Source organism: Crocuta crocuta, unplaced genomic scaffold, assembly GCF_008692635.1.
Source record: "Crocuta crocuta isolate KB4526 unplaced genomic scaffold, BGI_CrCroc_1.0 scaffold530, whole genome shotgun sequence".
NCBI classification, from domain to species: domain Eukaryota; kingdom Metazoa; phylum Chordata; class Mammalia; order Carnivora; family Hyaenidae; genus Crocuta; species Crocuta crocuta.
In genome coordinates, this window is record NW_027531004.1 from 99,469 (window position 1) to 118,214 (window position 18,746).

At 37.2% G+C, this 18,746-nt stretch overlaps 1 protein-coding gene and 1 pseudogene across 1 annotated transcript; both read right to left on the reverse strand.

Moving 5' to 3' along the window:
* Positions 1-1,416: 1,416 nt before the first annotated feature.
* LOC144237001 (peptidyl-prolyl cis-trans isomerase FKBP1A-like) lies at positions 1,417-1,739 on the reverse strand (annotated as a pseudogene).
* Positions 1,740-6,275: 4,536 nt separating this feature from the next.
* Positions 6,276-18,400, reverse strand: BTNL2 (butyrophilin like 2). Its single transcript, XM_077770652.1, has 8 exons — positions 18,322-18,400; positions 16,277-16,624; positions 14,315-14,596; positions 13,100-13,120; positions 9,090-9,438; positions 7,815-8,095; positions 7,029-7,124; positions 6,276-6,436 (listed from the first exon to the last, which is right to left on the reverse strand). The coding sequence occupies exons 1-8, from the start codon at positions 18,398-18,400 to the stop codon at positions 6,276-6,278; spliced, it is 1,617 nt and encodes a 538-aa protein (XP_077626778.1).
* Between the last annotated feature and the right edge of the window lie 346 nt (positions 18,401-18,746).

The window sequence follows — 18,746 nt, forward strand, 5'->3', positions numbered from 1 at the left end:
ACCAGCTGAGCCACCCAGGCATCCCTTCAGTTTAAACTTTTGAGTAAAGTTCTTAAAATTGGAAAAGTAGAGCTTGGATAGCTATGAAATTACAAAAGTCCAGAATATCCATTAGAGAAACTACAGGATGGAAAAAAATAGTAATAAGCCACAAAGAAGGCTTTGGAGGTCCCTCCCGGGCTGGGCACAGATACCGATAGTGTCCAGCAACTCAGTGAGAATAATCTGCTTATGACTCAGCGATAGCACTACTAGGAATTTACCCAAGGGATACATACAGGAGTGCTAATACATAGGGGCATATGCACCCCAATATTTATAGCAGCACTTTCAACAATAGCCAAATTATGGAAAGAGGCTAAATGCCTATCAACTGATGAATGGATAAAGAAGATGTGGTTTATATATACAATGTAATATTACGTTGCAATGAGAAGGAATGAAATCATGCCATTTGCAGCAACATAGATGGAACTGGGAGGTATTATGCTGAGTGAAATAAGTCAGTCAGAGAAGGACAGATATCGCATGTTTTCACTTATATGTGGATCTTGAGAAACTTAACAGAAGACCATGGGGGAAAGGAAGGTGGAAGATAGTTACAAACAGAGAGGGATGGAGGCAAACCACAAGAGACTCTTGAATACCAAGAACAAACTGAGTGTTGATGGGGCGGGGGTGGAGAAGAGGGGACAATGGGTGATGGGCATTGAGGAAGTCACTTGTTGGGATGAGCACTGGGTGCTCTATGTAAGCCAACTTGACAATAAATTATATTGAAAAACACACACAGAAACAAAAACAAAAACGAAAAATGAAAGGCAGAGGGTTTAAGGAGAGTCTGGTGTGAGACATTGGAGGCATGGCTCTCCCACTTTCCGCTTCAGTTTTCGGTAGGACTTTTAATTTGACCCAAGGACATGTCTCAACTTGGAGAGTAATTGTGGCCTCAACAGCACCTCAAATCTGCTATGGCTTTGCAGTGCAGCAGCAAGAATATTTAACATATGACGGATACAAGTTTTATCCAAAATAATAAAATAAAGATTCTTGCATTCTCTCTCCACTCACCAACACACCAATTACTATTCTAAAGTTAACCCATTACTTGTGCTGCTAATATTTGACTAATACATAAGTGGAAACGTCGATCCAAAAGACTGAAACTGAACATTCACCCCCCCAAAAAAAAATAAAATGAGTAACAATGTTTATGGCATATAATTTACTTCAACATATTTAGGAAAAGAAAGGGAAAGAGCAAAGCTGGGTGCCAAAACATATTCAGTAAGGGTCATGTTTATACAGAGTGTAGAGGAACGTCAGGAAAAGCTCTATTGGATTCACATGTGCTTCTGGGGCATCAGATCCCTTCATGGCTCATCTAAGAATGGGGATGAGTCCCTGTCATTCCTGTCATTCCAGTTTCAGAAGCTCCATGTCAAAGAGGACAGTAGCATTTGATGGGATGATGCCTGCGTTCCCAGTGGCTTCACACCATAGATGTAGCTTGGGGACAAAGTTTGGCTCTCTAACTCACAGTCACCTGGGCAACCCTTTTTTCCCAACCTCAGATCACCTCCTGCTTGCCTACCATAAATGTAAACGTTTCTATCCTGGAAAGAATAAAATTTCTTCCCATCTTCATGTATCGTTGGGTAGTGCACCACATAGGTCTGACCATGCTTGGGCAAGGTTCACCCAGCTCTGGGGTAGATGGTCTCCACCTGCACTCCCATGGCTGCAGCAGAGGCTGGGCAGGCAGGCAGACACACTGCGGACCTGGGGGCAGCTCCCTGGCTCACAAATGTTGTTTTCACTATTGTTGCTATTGTTTTAAGTAAGCTCTACTGAAGTCAGGACTCTGAGATCAAGAGTCACATGCTTCACCACTGAGCCAGCCAGGTGTCCCTATTCCTCCACTCATTTTAATGAGTTTTGTCCTTAGAGATTGAGGAACATATGATAGAGGTGGGCAATGAAAGAATATATGAAGGCTGATGTTCTGCTGGGATCACAGTTGTAGAAATGTGAGGGATAACATCATTCACATATCCTTATCTCTGCTGTGAGTAAATCAACAAGCAATGGAGGGTCTCCAAGTTCCTGACAAAGTAGTAATCTTGAATTAGCCATTTGACTCCATCAGTTGATTATTTATTGCTGGACTACTCTGGCAATCCCATTCTGAGTAGAGTCTAGAAGGGAATGATGAGACATTCAGAAAACAAAGAGAGAATTACTAGAATAAAAAAATATTTTAGGGCNAGAGAGGGATGGAGGCAAACCACAAGAGACTCTTGAATACCAAGAACAAACTGAGTGTTGATGGGGCGGGGGTGGAGAAGAGGGGACAATGGGTGATGGGCATTGAGGAAGTCACTTGTTGGGATGAGCACTGGGTGCTCTATGTAAGCCAACTTGACAATAAATTATATTGAAAAACACACACAGAAACAAAAACAAAAANTTTTAGGGCAGGAATTAGGCCTTACTAAGCATTTTATGTCTACATCTGACCACAGTGCATTCTACAGATAAAATATTTTATAAATATCCTATTTATGAATCTATTCCTCTATTTCATAAATATTNGGGAATTAGGCCTTACTAAACATTTTATGTCTACAGCTGACCACAGTGCATTCTACAGATAAAATATTTTATAAATATCTTATTTATGAATCTATTCCTCTATTTCATAAATATTTATTGATCAACTAACATATGTCAGTTTTTGTGAGGATACACACACACACACACACACACACACACACACACACACACAATATCACTGCCTTAATGGAGCTTAAAGTCTACTGGCAATGAGGAGAAAGTCCTGCAGAGGAGTTAACAAATTTAGTCTCTGGTTTCCTCCTGTCCTTTCCTCTAAATTGAGATCCATCCAATCTGTACGTCTCCTCTGAGAGTCACCTATGCTCTGCATGACTACAACCAGCTATCTATGCATCAGGAATGACAGGGAACTGGGTCCTTGATGGTAGTCCAGTTACTCATCCATCAGTCACAGTGATGGCTCAGTGATTGGGGTGTCTTAAGCCACCAGTCATTCTCCTTTCCCATGGTTTCTCTAACTTGCATTGGAACTGAGAAAGTAAATTAATCCCCAATTTGGGAACTAAAGAAAAACATGTTTTTAATACAAAGTGAAGGGATGTGACTGATAAAAAACACATTTTCTTGAGACTTTCCTAGGGAAAACCTATATGTATATATATTGGGTCGGCACAAGTACATAAAACTAGCAAGCAAAAGGTTAGACTGGTCAGGAAGGATGACAAAACAAACAAATAAATAAATAAAGGGATAGTTAACTTTTAGACTTTATTAAATAAAATGTTTTAATTACATTAAATCAAAATGGAGTAATCTTAAAAATATTTTAAGGCAAAACTAGCATATCTACTAATAAATTTGTCTTCAAAGTATAAAGTGTATATAAGGGTATATTAATGTACCCAAAATGGTGAATCATTTGTCAAACCCCATGGAATATACAACACAGAAAGTGAACCCTAATGTGAACCTACCTATGGACTGGTATATGCTACAACATGCATGAGCCTTAAAAACACTATGTTAATTTTTAAAAAGCCAGACACTAAAAACAAAATCCATATATTTTACAATTCTATTTACATGAAATATTTAGTATAGGCAAATTCATAGGGACAGAAAGTAGATTAGTGGTTTCCAAAGACTGGGGAGAGGAGAAAATGAGTAGTGAAGCTTAATGGTTATGGAGTTTTCTTCTGGAGCAATATTCTGGAACTGGATGCCAAAGATGGTTGCACAAAATTATGAAGGTGTAAACACCACTAAATTGTATACTTTGAAATGGCTAAAAGGATGAGTTTTATGTTATGTGTATTTCACAATTGAAACATTTTAAACTAAGTAAAATAAATGTGTAAATACCAGTGGGAGAATAATACATAGTTTTAAACATAAAAATAAAAAAATAAAACATAAAAAATAAACATAAAAAATAAAAAAAACACGGAAAAATACTACGAGCCAAAAGAGACACTCCAGAATGCGACAAATGAATGATTTTCAAAGAACAGTGATTACTGTGATGGCCATCATCCTAAAAAGCAGCAGAGTGCCATTAGTAGATATTCCTCATTCTTCAGAAGACTTTAAGACTTTTTCTTTTTTTTTAATGTTTTATTTATTTTTGAGAAAGAGAGAGAGAGAGACAGCGTGAGCAGGGGAGGGTCAGAGAGAGAAAGGGAGACACAGAATCTGAAACAGGCTCCAAGCTCTGAGCTGGCTGTCAGCACAGAGCCCGACGTGGGGCTCGAACCCACGAACTGTGAGATCATGACCTGAGCCGAAGTTGGACACTTAACCAACTGAGCCACCCAGGCGCTCCTTTTAAGACTTTTTCCAAGTCTTTCCTTTTCCATAGATTTTCTTCTTCCACATGTAGCTTCTCTTTAATTCATTATGACTTTAAAAATATTTTGCTATGTATTACATTTATTGCTAGTGTTCTTTATTTTATAATTATAATTTTTAAAAATTTTTTGTTTGTTTTATTTATTTTTGAAACAGAGAGGCAGAGCACGAGTGGGGAAGGGGCAGAGAGAGAGGGAGACAAAGAATCTGAAACAGGCTCCAGGCTCTAAGCTGTCAGCACAGAACCCGATATGGGGCTGGAACCCACAAACCGTGAAATCATGAACTGAGCCAAAGTCGAACACTTACCTGACTGAGCCACCCAGGTGCCGCTATAATTATAAATTTTAATTGTGCACCTTTTTGCTTTAAAAATAAAACTGACATCTTCATATACATGACACAATTAATTTTTCTCTTTTTTCCTTTTATTGTTAAATAATTGACATATATCACTATATAAGTTTAAGGTCCACAGCATGATGGTTCAATTTGCATATATTGTGCAAATGATTACCACAGTAGGTTTAGTTAACATTTGTCATCTCATACAGATACAATGAAAGAAATTAATTTTTTCCTGGGCTAGAATTTCTTTTACTTTAAATTTTTTTCATTTGAGTAAAGTTGACACACAATGTTACATTAATTTCAGGTTTACAACATGGTGATTAAACAAGTCTATGTGTCACGCTATGCTCACCACAAGTGTTACTATCATCTGCCACCATACAATACTATTATAATATTATTGACTGTATTCCCTATGCTGTACCTTTAATTTTTGTGACTTATTCATTCCATAGCTAGAAACCTGTATCTTCCACTCTCCTTCAGCCATTTTGCCTTCACCCCTACCCCTTCCCTTTGGCAATCATCAGTTTGTTCTCTGTATTCATAGGTCCGACTCTGCTTTTTGTTTGTTTATTCATTTGTTTTGCTTTTGGTTTCCACACATAAATGAAATCATAGGCATTTGTCTTGGACTAGAATTTCTGAAAATTATTTCACTCCAACTTCTCTATTAACTTTTTTGAAAAAGTCTGGAACAGGAATTCCACATTTCATATGATATTCAAGAGTATATCTCAGTGATCGGATTTGCTCTTTCTATTTAGATGTATTTTCCCTTACTCTTTTTTAACAGTGTTTTTCATTTCCTTAGCCCCACTTGGAAAATTGTCACCTTCATAAAGAAACATATAAAATAATAATACCTTGCATTTCCTCCTCTAGGCCTAATTACATTTCCCATTGGATTTTTAAAGAACCTTTGGTCATCACATATCAGTGGCAGGATATGTGGGAGAGGATAGTTCTCTAAAGGATCAGTCTCCAGATCAGATTTGAAGTCAGAGTGACATTAAAGTATCTTGATTTGAGAGCTGAATGATGGTGTGAACCCCTTCAAGCAGCTGGTAAAGGAGAAGAGCTGGGACTTAGAATATAATCCTTGTTTCCTGAATCCAAGATTATTATTTCTCTTGGAGATGTTGCAAATTTTCCTGGGTGCAGGAAAGATGTTAGGAGAACCCACATTAAGGAATCCAAGAATAAAGATGAAGGAGTGTAGTTTCAGAGAATAAAATTTGGGGAAAAGTGTAGATAGAGTGCTTGTTGGCCATATTGTAAAAGGAAAGGTATCCAGAGGCTATTTAAGGGAGATTCTGACCTATCCTGGAGCCATCTTTAGGGAGAGGAGGTTTCGAGGAAAGGTAATGGCCCAGTACTGGTTTCTATAGTGACTCATTGCTTGAACACATTGTCAGGTGACACAGGGATGATTCCCTTGCTACATTATCCTTGACGACACCTGGGACCCATACTATCTTGTCCCCAACCTCCACCTCTCAGTATGACTTCCCTGACACGAGCTTGGCTTGGCACTTTGGGCAAACTGTCAAATATCTGTGATATGTATAGCTCCATGAATATTCATGGGTCACATGCTTGTACTCCTCAGGAACAGTCATTTTTGAATGAGCTGTATTTGGATCCAATGTCATGTTCACTATAGAGAAAGAAAATAATATTATGATAATAATCAACGTGTAGAGTATTTTTAAATATAAATTTCATGATATTAACATCCAGAGAGGCAAACCAAAGTTACAGTGACATAAGAAGTTTGAAGTGAAGGAACTTTATAGGACACACAAAACAACCTCTATATCAACACAAAGAGGCCCTTCATCCACAGAACAAGAACCACCAATAAGTGTCACCATATTTTTAAAGATCTTAGTGAAATGTTCATGCCAACAGAATCTCAGTCAAGTCTCTGCTCTCAGCCTTGATACCATAGATGGCTATGCTACTTTTTTCATCCTCTCCTTAACTAGGTCACTTGGGAATGTGCCCTGGGGGATCAGATTATTGTCTTTTAATTCCATTGCTTCTAATATCACTGTGAACTCTGATACCATTCAACACTGATCCTCCATTCCATGAATGTAAACCATGGACTGTTATGTTTAATTAAGTATTGAATATTCACTGAAAGCCTCCCCTATGGGACTGCTGAAAAGAGAGGATAGGGAAAGTGCACAGCGACGTTCCCATTACAAAGTATGCTCCCTACCATTTCTATTTACCTGACTTACCTTTTTTATAGCTCTTCCTCATGACCAGGCCTACAGGTACAGCAAGAAACAATCCCCAAATAAGCACCATCGTCCATGAAAAAGTCATCATGGGCTCTAAAATGGAAAAACCAAAATGTCATTAAATCATGAAACTGGGAAGTTTCCAAGATAATTCTTTTTATCTGAGTGACTCCTGGGATAGAGAGGAGGATGAGAAGTGGGTCTCTCAAGGAGGTAGCTGGTCTGTTCCTCCCTGCCCTGCAGAAGTTGAGAAGAGACCAAAGTTTATGTTACCTTTATTGTTTGCTCCTGTCAGAAGCGTGCGTGCGTGCGTGCGCACACACACACACGCACACACACTTCTTTCCCTTCTCTTTTCCAATTATACCACCATCAGTGGAGTAATGAGGGTAGCAAAAGGATAAAATTACCTAACCCACAGGGATGAAGATGATGTTAAGGAAAACTAGTTTCTAATTCTGACGACAATCCACAGTAAAGAAAAAAGAACACCCAGAGTGGTATTGTTTTTACATCAGAAGAAAAGACTTTGTCCTTACAGTGACAATAGAGTCAATTCTTAAAAGTTACTGTATACACAACAATAAAACCTTAGGACTTTAGTCAAGGGATGTTGGTAGGATCTCCAGGTGTCCTGAAGACCAGTTTTGCAAGAGATAGTGGAGATTTTATTAGAGAGAAGAAAATAAAAATTAAAATATAGTAGAGCAATAAAATAAGTAAGTGTGGGTTTGTCTTCATATTTATTTTCCACAGTTGGAAGGAACACATGGAATCACCAACCTGAGAGAGAAAAAGTTGCCATTTTCTCCTCACCAAGAAGGGGGTTGCTAATGGAACAGGTTACGCTCACAATAAAGCTGTTTGTGACCAATAGAGATGTCTTCACATGGAACAGCCCATGACTGCCTTGAGTCAGAACCTCTGAAAATGATGGTATTGTCTTTCCTTCCATGTCCTTCCACTGCACATGGGGCTGTGGCAACCACCCTTCCGAATCACACATTAGCTCTATTTCTCCATCCTTCTGTCCTATTATGGTAATCCGTGGGGAAGAATAGAGATCAAGGAACAAAACCTCAAGTGTCTGCCAAGTGGTTATATGGCCGTTAACTTCACAGAGAGGAAAGAGCTCAGAGATCCAAAGGTTTGGAGAAGAGAACAAAGCTTATAGTGGAATTATATTCCACTGAGAGATGAGACTAGCTGGAGTGGCTTATTGTTTTGTTTTGTTTTGTCTTCCTAAATTCAATCCGCAGAGAAAGTCAGAGGAACAATAAATTTTAAATCCAATCTTTTCTTTTCTGTATATGTGAAAAAAATAGCTTTGACCATGACATGAATCACATGGACAGGATAAAAGAAAATGATTAAGAGACTATTATCAAATATCAAGATTTTATAAATATGTATGTCCAATGGCAAAAAAATGATTGAATCCATTTAGCTTCTCAACATGTGCCCCTCAATATGTCGATATGTCATGAACATATTTATGAACCAAGACACAAAATCAATGAGAGAAACAAATCAATTATCTAAAATGTTGACCTGTGTCTTCAATCTTCAATGGCATTTGCTGACCTTGAAAAACCAATTGTAACTCACAATATAAGCAGTGGGAAGTTATCATGCAGGGAGTGGTTTTGCCTTTCTTCTCCCATCCTACCAGTTCTGTTGAAACTTATTATTTTAATTGATATGTGGATCTAGTTTAGTCTTCACATAGTAATACTGCTTTGTAACTACATATTTTCCAGAATTTTAATAACACTCTGTAAAATAATAAGTTTTGTATAAAGTTATGAAGTAAAATTCTCCAATTTTAGCAAATGTATGGTCATTTTATGGAGATCCTGGTAAGTGCACAGATTTTATACCCAGAGAATTAAGTCCAGTTCATTTGAGTTTGTGAACTTTAAGTATGTTCCTGTGCATCAGAGTGTTCAACATAAATTTAATAAGTGAATGAATATTAAGAAAATTTCAGTATGAGGGGAAATTTCCAGGAACTAGCAGTAGGAACAGAAGTTGAATCCAAAACATCTGGAATCCTTACCTACTATCTTCAGATCCAAGCTGGCCTTCTGGTAGACATCATCTTTTTCAAAAAGGCACTGGTACTGCCCATTATCTGATGTTGTGGCATTGTGTATCTGCAGGGTCAGTTTCCCCTCATTGATGGCATCACTCACCAACACTGTCCTTCCTCTATATTCTGCCATCTGCTCTTCAGTCACATGTTCCCTATCTGCATACACATAAACAGCAGGATAATGGTGTGATTGGACCCACCTCACCTCCATGCTCTGTGCATTAGTCTTGGGGTATAGATAACAGGTTAATTGTATGTCTTCTCCCACTCTGACAAAGATGAGCTGGGAAGGTCCAATTGCTTTTAAGGAAGCTATGAAATACAGCAGACAAAACACAATGAAAGAAACACAATATAGCAAAAGGCATCCCAGGGAAGCTGTGAGGCACAAAGTCAGACTTTAGAGAGGGCGAAGTTTGGTGGAATCAGAATAGAGGTTGTCCCTGTTCAAGGTAGAACCATCCCATGATGTATGTCAGTCTGAAAAAAACCCCCACTAATGGAACCCATACCTGCCCTTACCTGTAGTTTTATTCAGATTATACCTCAATAAAATAATTTTTCAATTAATACTCCTAGAATAAAATTAATATTTTATCACTTCACATGTATACAGCCTCTTTAAACTACTTCTCAATCTGTGTATGTCTCAGTTTCTTAAACTGTAAAATAAGTATATCACTATCAAAATCATAAGATTGTTCTTGAGTTATACACATTAATCTATACAAAGCTCTTGGATGACCATACAATATGAGTGGAGACATGTAGACCATGAGACTCAAGGGCGCTGTAGCCATTCCTTCTGTCTTGATAATGAGAAGGGATAAAAATGAGTCTCAAGTGGGTATTTAGTAATGAAAAGTCGAAAAACCTTCCCCTGATTTGATTTTTATAACACTTTATAAGGTGTTATATTTTAGTTCCTTGAGGTCCCACATATGTGGAGTTCTAAACACACATCAGGTTCAATGTCATCAGGTTACTTGAGAAACATTATAAGATCAAGAATTGGGGAGGTTGTTAAAATGCAAAACATAAAACAACAACAAATACAGAAAGAGTCTAATACTCCCATTGTGAACATTGGAGATATTCTCTGGTGGCTTTCCTGGACCAAAGCTATGTTGTACTTTCAGTTATTCAGGCTCTGGCTATGCCAATTTTGCTCTGTTCTAAATTGAGAGTCAACCTTTTCTGTTAAGTGGTAAAGATGCTTTCACATAGGTTGTGATAATTTATAATAGAAATACAGGCATAAATTTGTATATGGTCTGGATTTGGAGTCAATGACAAAAAATGTCCTAATTACGTAATTAGCCAAAATCTGCTAGGTACTTCTCTAGAAAGGAAACTTGCCATCAACACTATCCTAATTTTCAGATTATTCCCTTCTATCCTAGCTAAAATTTGGCTCTCAATTATTTCCAAAATTTTGTTTGCTTTAATCCTTCAATTTTACTTAAAACAATACTCTCTCCATTGCATATATCTGTTAAAATCTTAAAGGAAAAATAGGAGTCAGAAAAAATGACCTAAGGATTAGTCTGCTGCTCTTTCTCTATCCATGTATTTTACAGTAAATTGCTTAATAAAACAGATGATTTCTTTATCTCTATTACTCATATGAGTAGGTGTATCATAGATATATGAAACTCCTGTTTGCCAGAATCCAACTAAAAAATAAAATTTAAAGTGCAGGGAAAAAAATCATGTAGCCCAATCTGTTAATAATTGATATTCTACCAGAATACTCTCTCCTTGAGAGAAACTCTGCATAATTCCCTTTCTCTACATGATTTTGTCCATATCATTCCACATAATTTGTGATGAGAAGAAATACCCTCTGAATATTCATGAAAAATTAAATCTTCTCTGGAGTGTGCAGTTCACTTAGTAACACACCAATTCCTTCAAACCTGATAATCCCATCAAATGTCATATAATCCTCTTTCAGTCAGCATATTCAATTAAGTGTGTTATCCCATTTCCTCAATATGATATATTTTGATATTACATAATATTAATTATATTGGATCATATCCAGACTCTTAGTGCCTGACACTACATTAGAGACTAAATTCAACACATTCAGTTTGAAGATGAAAATAGAGACTAATGGTTTACAAAAATCACACATAAGTGATTAAGAATTTGTACTCTTAAGTTAGATTATAAGGTAAATATCACTATTTCTTTGTGGTTTCCCACAAACCACATATGTCTATTAGATTGTTTCCAGCTGTAAAATGAGGACAAATCTATTAACTTTTATAATTATTTTAAGAAAAAGAAATAATGTTTGTAAAGCACTCAGATTAATGCCTGGCATATAATTAATATTTTTAAAAGCTAGTCATTATTTTTTATAATAAGATTTTTTGCCAGAGTGGGAACTGGGATTTCAGTCTAGGGACTTTTACAAGCAATCTCAATTTGCCAGCAGTCAATTGCAGTGGGTCCTTGCCTCTAAGCTCTAATTCATGAGGATAATACAGAGGTAGCTGTGAAGTTCCTGGTGTCCTTGATCAACAAATCTCAAAGCTCCTGAAGTCACAGCCCTGTTACCCCTACCTGACAGGAAGCCAGGAGAAGCACCATATTTTCATCATGTTTTACTGTGGTCCCAGAAGGTCAGCACAACTAGGAATGGCACAAAAATCAGATTGCATTTTGTGTGCTGGGTCTGCAATGGACATGTCCAATAGGTTCAGATAACTTGGAGGAATGACTCTTCACCTAAAGTCTTCCTGAGAGACAGAGAGAGACATGTGTCAAACTGTCCCAATCACTGACTTGACTTTATGATCTGTAACTAATAAGTTCTGCCAGTTAAGGTTTCTGTCTGGTCATGAGCAGATGCTGCCCAGGCAGAAGGAGATCTAATTTAGAAGGTAAGGCTTACAGGGGTGAAGCTCTCCTCAGATTGTAGAGTTACCTTTGAACTTCCTGAGGCCCTTCCCTTTATCTTTATGGCTTGATGGAGTCAAAAGTGTCACATTAGACTCTGGCAGAAATTGAGGTGTGTTTGCCACCCTGATTTTCCTCAAAAGTTCTTACGTGGACTAAAAAGGATGCTTAATCTCATCTAATGTGCACATAAGCATGTGCATGCACATACCTTCTTGTAACTGGTGACTCGAGAGAGAGAGAGCAGGATATTGATGGAGAAAGTAAGTGATACAAGGTCATATGCGTCTGGGCAGGGAGTAGGCTGGTTATCATGGTTTGGGAGAAGACATCACAGAAAGGAGGAAGATGGTAAGGTAGTAAAGGAGAAACTGAAAGAGACTCAAATATCAGTTGGTTACATTTTAAACCATTTATCTTTATCTTGGGTATAGTAAAATAATAATATTGCAGTCCAACTACTAAGAAAAAAGAAAAGAAAAGAAAAAGAAAAACAGGGAAATGATTGTTTGACCCAGGCATATTGTCCCAGCATGATCTGGGAAAGTAATGGCTCCCACCCAATAGTGATGAGGTTAAGATCCACTAGGATGAGAAAAGGTACAGAAGCCATAGCAGGGCCAGAAGGTTGAGGTGATGATTAGGGGCTTCCAGTTACCATGACACTGCCTTCCCACTACAAAGATTTTAAAAGAGCTTCCAGAGCCCCACCAACTGCCCTATACCATCCTTTAGACAAAGAGGCACCACTCTTTCCTCCAGCCAACTAGAGATTATATCTGTGCCCTTTATGGGTGTCCATCTGAGGCTCACTGCGGTTTCTGTGAACACTTAACGTCACAGGTTACACAGTGCAATGGTGCCTGAAGGAGGCTGTGGAGGCCTGCATTTGGCTAGTCACCTTTGGTACTAACTGAACTTGATATTTAGTAAAGTCATGCCTCAGTTTCTCATCTGGATCATGAGTTGTCATAGTAGCTCCCGCTGGCTTTGTCCAGGGATTACTACTTTCTTTTGAGGAGGCAGAGTCTTTTCTACACTAATGCATCCAGTGTCTACTTACCTAGCTCATTCTGGAGTTTCTCTGTATATGAGAATAATAATATTAAAGAGTTTGCTCTAAGGAAAGTAAAGAAACTATTAAAAGAGAAGAAAGAAAAGAAAAGAAATAAGAAAAGTAAAGGAAAAGAAAAAGTTCTACATTGACTTCAAAATCTCAATTTATAAAAAAGAAATTAAATGTAGAAAAATATTCTTTCCCATAGATCCTCTNTTTTTTTTTTTGCACAACAAAAATCCTCTTAGTTTTATTGCCCCATGATTGTTTGTTATTTCTGTTGATATTTAACATATTGATATTTACATATTACATAATACATATTCTTCTTATAAGTGCATGGAAAATATAAAAATATATGGGCATAGAAAATTATTACCTCAAACTCCAAGCTGAGAGATTAAACATATATATAAAGCATTTATATATATTTTATAATATGTATATAATATATATATTCAGCTCCTTTTAACATTCACATGTGATGTTACTTTAAATTCTTTCAAATATCCATTTATATGAGTCAGAATAACTATATCCTAATATCTGACTATAGAAAGTGTCTGAAAGTCTTAGTGCTGTTTTATTTAAATCCATTATTCTTTACATGATTGTAAATGTTTATAGATAGATATGTAAGTAGGTAGATAGATAGATGTAATCTTTGTCATTAATAGTCCATTATGAGGATTTTTCAACCATTAAAATCATTTGAAAATATCATTTTGCATCAATACTATAACTTATAGTAACATAAGACACTTAACACTCCACTGTTGTAGTGTGCCTTTTTTGCTGTTGTTTTTGTTGTTATTTAAAATAAGGTTATAGATAAGATGCTATTATGTAAATAGTTGTCTCCATTTCTGATTATCTGCACATGATAGGTTTCCAGAAGTAATTTATACAATGTGTTACAGGAAAACATTTTAATTGAAAGAATATAGTTTTATTTGCTTTGTCATGTGATGCATACTTCTGAATAAAGAAAATTAATTTGAAAAGAAAAGGTAGCACTTTAAAATAACTGGAATACCATTAACAATAACTATTCAATCAAAATATAGTATATATTTCCAACCATTAATGGTTTATACCTTTTAATACATATTACTAAATTTTAGATATTTTCCTTGATAAAAAATATTCAGGGCTAAGGAACGGTCCCTTGAACCTTTCTTGTTAATCTGAGCACATTGGTCCTAGAGACAGAGCTCTGACCTGGAATAGAGATGAAGGAGCTCTTCTCCTCATTGAGGATAGGGTTGTGGATGAAGCAGGACACAGTCTCCAGAGAGGCATTCTTCACCACAAGAGTGGCTTCCACATAGAATAGGCCATTGTCATCTTGGATGGAATGCTCAGAGACAGACAGCAACTTCTTTCCTGTGGTATCTTCCCAATAAACCTGGGGCTCTGGGAACCAGCCTTTTGCAGTGCACACAAGCTGGATTCCACTTTCTAAAGGTCCCTTCACGTGGATATAAGGGGAAGACCCCACACCTGTGGGGGGAAGACACAGCCTTGAGGCCTGGAACCCATGGAGGCACAAATCATAGAAAACGAGATCCCAGTGACATAGCTTAGAGGGAAGGGGCAAGAGTTCATAGGTCTAGGGAGCAAGAAATAGTCCAAAATCTTTTTCCCATTCAAATTGGGGCTCATATACACTTTGCTTGTTCCCCAGTATGAATGTATAAACTTTCGCATATGTATTTTTCTTCAGATCCAGACAGGAGAATAAGAGAAAGGGACATAATGACATTTTGCTTATGACACTAGTACTGCCAGCAAAGATATAATTTGTTCATTGAGCTTCCCAATGCCACAAACTTTGTCTGACATTTTAGATGATACCTTCACTCCGATTAATTAGAATGTTTAATATAAAGCCAGAAACCATCTCTATGGGGACTATTCTTCACATTCTTTCTGTTGGTGGATTGTGATTGTGGGGAGCAAGTAGATAACCTGCACATGTAGAATGGGACGCCCCATGAGGAACTCTCGTTTCTAAATCTTTCCAGTAAACAGGAAAATGTTTTGAGAAATCCTAGTTATATGTAGTCATGAAATTCTTTCTTTATCCGACATCACTCTCAATCTCGGACAAAGGGCTTCTCATAGATGATAATTCTGATTCCATCGCTTGCTGGGGGAAGCAGACTCACTCTTTTCACCTAGAACCTTAGAAAACGGTGTGGCTTATTTTCAAAGGTTCCTGATAATGAACAGCTGCCTCCCTCTCTCCACATCTCAGAAATATATATACTCTTTCATCCATCTTCAATCATAATGTAACAATAATGGTAGTAGTCATCAGTATTAGAAAAAAGAGTGTTAAGAAACATTTTTAGTGTGAGTTAGAGATGGTAACATCTGCACAGAACTATTTCCCTGAGAAGAGATTTGCTTGATTTTCTCATTAGCATATGGGGGAGTTATTCCTGCCAGGGAAGCATATGATTATTTACTTCAGATATGTGTTTTTTTTCCCCTAGGACAGATCCTTTTGTAAGTCATCCCCTTTTTCTCAACTGTTTCCCCCTCTTGCTAATATGAGAGCATCAGGTAGAACTCTGTCATTCACAGTGGTTCCAAATGCATCTGGAAGTCCTCAATTCATTGAACACTAATTTTTGATAACCTCTAAAAAGATTTGATAATCTCCATAAAGATAAATCTCCAAAGCTCTTAACCACTTTGTTCCTAGCACTAGCTTTCTAACTTGGGGACATTCCACAATGAAACATAATTTTCACATTTAATGTACTGCATATTGGAGATCGGGTAGAGAACAACCCATTCTATTGAGATATAACTGCTGGGCAATCAGCTAGTCTCACTCACTCAGTGATTGACTTACCCTAACACACCAACCTGATATGGTACGTATTTGTACCTAAGTAAAATTGCTGATGACCAGATGTCACAGATTGTCATTAGTTGTCAAGAATAGTCAAAACTGTGTAAGTTAAATTTAAGAAGATTGTTTTAAGTGAGCTTGCTTTGAAGACTTCAGAACTACTTGCCTTCAAATCAAGGCATTCCTCTTCAAATGAAGAGTACTGAGCATTAGGAATTTCCTTGATGACTAAAGGGAATTCTTCAACTGGCAATAAGCTTACCACAAGTTAATATACTTCTCCCTTCTAGACTCTATGTCTTTTCCAAGATATTCACCTGCTACTTTAAGCAGCAAGCTTGTTTCTCTACAATAGTTGTCCTCTTGGAAGCGGCACCAGTATTGCCCATTATCAGATGGTCTGACATTGTTTATCTTCAGAGCCACACTTCCCTCAGGAATATCATCCTTTATCCACTCTACCCGTTCTCTGTATTCCTCCATCTGCATCTCGGTCACATCAGCTCCATCCCACAGTGCAAACACAGGTGTGTTGGGCTCCGAGCGATACCATATCACCTTCATGGGCATCACGGGCCTCTTGGGGAGGAGCTGACAGGTTAGTAGGACATCTTCCCCAATCCTAGCCAATATTGGATGCTCAGGACCAATCACTGTCCAGTTATCTACAAAACAGAGTGAAAAAAGGAATCAAGAAATGTCAATTGGAAGATTAATATGCTTCCTACCAAAATGGAGGCACCTGGAGAAGGAAGGTTTTTATTTTCAGTGTTTTAGATAAATTTAGCATGATATTTCCACATTTGGCTGTTAAAAAGACAATTATGTGTACTGAAAAAACATGCAGTTGAAAAACTTGAGTGTTGCACAGATGTGTGATTTGAGGGGTAAATCCATTATACTCACCGAGATTTGAGATTTCTAATTTCTTTTTTTTTTTTTTTACAAATAGTTTANATTTCTAATTTCAATTTCTTTACCTTTAAGATACTAAAGCTACCATCTCTGGGTTGTTTTTATTCTCAAATAAGTTAGTGTGTAAATTGATTTTTTTTACATTAGGAATACTGTTAGTGATTTATTTTATATATAATAGTAATTGATTTTATAGTTAGTGATTTTACTTTATACTGTTAGTGACTGATTCCATAATCATTTTCCCCAAAATTTAGGTAATAAATTCATTCATTGGATTTTCAGCTTTTCAGGATTGCTCTGGTCCTAGGTAAGGAGTCGGGATTATTTTTTAACTTTAAACAATTTTTGGTCTGGAATAGGCAAGATTCTAGTTACTGGAGCACTGTATGTACAATTCAGTTTTTTCAAGGGCATTTTGTGGTGGATTAAGGGCAGTGGTTTGTCTAGAGAGTTTTGAGCCTTTTAATAAAATTTCAAGTCATGTTTGACCTCTTTGTTGTTATCTACAAATTGAAGATATAATTAATAATTGTATTTGTTATTATGTTTAATAATCTCATAAGTCATGTTATTATATTCTTTCTTATTCTAAAATGCTCCAGGGCCATTTTCACTTTCTCTGCCACATCAAATCACCCTAAAAAGGAACCTCAACTTGCTCACTTGCTGATCAATATCAAGTCAAAAGGTCACTATAGAACTGAATGGATATCTGCTTGCATTCTTCATTTATGGAATCCAAATATGAAGCTAGATATGAAATCATTATATCTGGTTGACTCCTTTTACAAATTAAGCAATTGCATGACACAGAGGGCAGGACATCCCCATGTCACATCACATAGTTTCTGGCAGCACTCAGTCTGGAGACTGTGCCTTCTGGTGCCCTAATGTTTTTTTCCACTTCTGCATGCTGTGTTTTCCTTGGGATTCTGATATTTCCCGCTGACACCTAATTTTCATAATCTTTCTTATAAATACAATTCAGCTACTGAGATTTCAAAATCCATATCTTGGAAATCTCCTTCTATTTCTTGCTTCAAGTATTTTTATGCTATTTAATTTTTGCTAAGAAGCAGCCATTTGTCTTGTCCCCAAAGTGCTGTCCTGCATAGAAGCAGGGAAATGGATGAATAACTTAATGCGATCCTGGTACTATTGTACATGAAGCCTCATTTAATCCTAAAGCTTGTCCTAGCCTGTAAGACATAGATATACTGTTATTCTTATCATAAAGACAAGGACACTAAGGGAGAAGGTACTCAAGTAACTTTCCAAACATAACACAGCTGGAAGTGGAGGACCCTTTTTGGAACATAGATGCTTAGGTTTCTGGACCCCAGTCCTAATATTGTCCTCGCCCTTTTGACTTGGAACTCTGCATGTGGACTGTATCGCTGGGACATTTGGGCATACAGTAAAAAAAAAAAGAAGGGCATTCTACCTGGCTGCCTCATGCTGAACAGTGTGAAGAAGAAAGAGGCAACCACACCAGACAGACTGTATCCTGGAAAATCCACCATTCTCCCTGGAGCAAACACAAGAGAAAAATGTGAGTATACCGAAATGAGGCTTTCATGGAGCAAACTCACTCTGTGGTTTCTAATAGTTACATAGTCACAACAAGGAATCAACATCAACCCAATCAAACAAGGAGATGGACTTGGCTACATTTCTCTGCAGTTCCCATTCATTTCTGACCCCTTGCCTAGTGTGTGGAGCTTTAAGTTACTTTTGTAGGCCTGAAGGAAGATTACTGATTGAAATGAAAAGGCTTCCTTAGCTAAAAGAGCAATAATCTTTCCACGTTTTAAAAAATCTCCTAAGGTCCAATTACTCTGAGCATGCAGAAATTATATAGAAAGATTG

What these genes read in the sequence shown, in the direction of transcription:
- BTNL2 (XM_077770652.1), bottom strand. Translation starts at nt 18,400, where the DNA reads ATGGTGGATTTTCCAGGATACAGTCTGTCTGGTGTGGTTGCCTCTTTC. An exon ending in GAAACTCCAGAATGAGCTAG is followed by an intron (nt 9,439 to 13,099) that starts GTAAGTAGACAC and finishes TGTATTTCATAG; the next exon opens with CTTCCTTAAAAGCAATTGGA. An exon ending in TTGGATCTGAAGATAGTAGG is followed by an intron (nt 8,096 to 9,089) that starts TAAGGATTCCAG and finishes TTTGTTCCTTGA; the next exon opens with TCTCTATTCTTCCCCACGGA.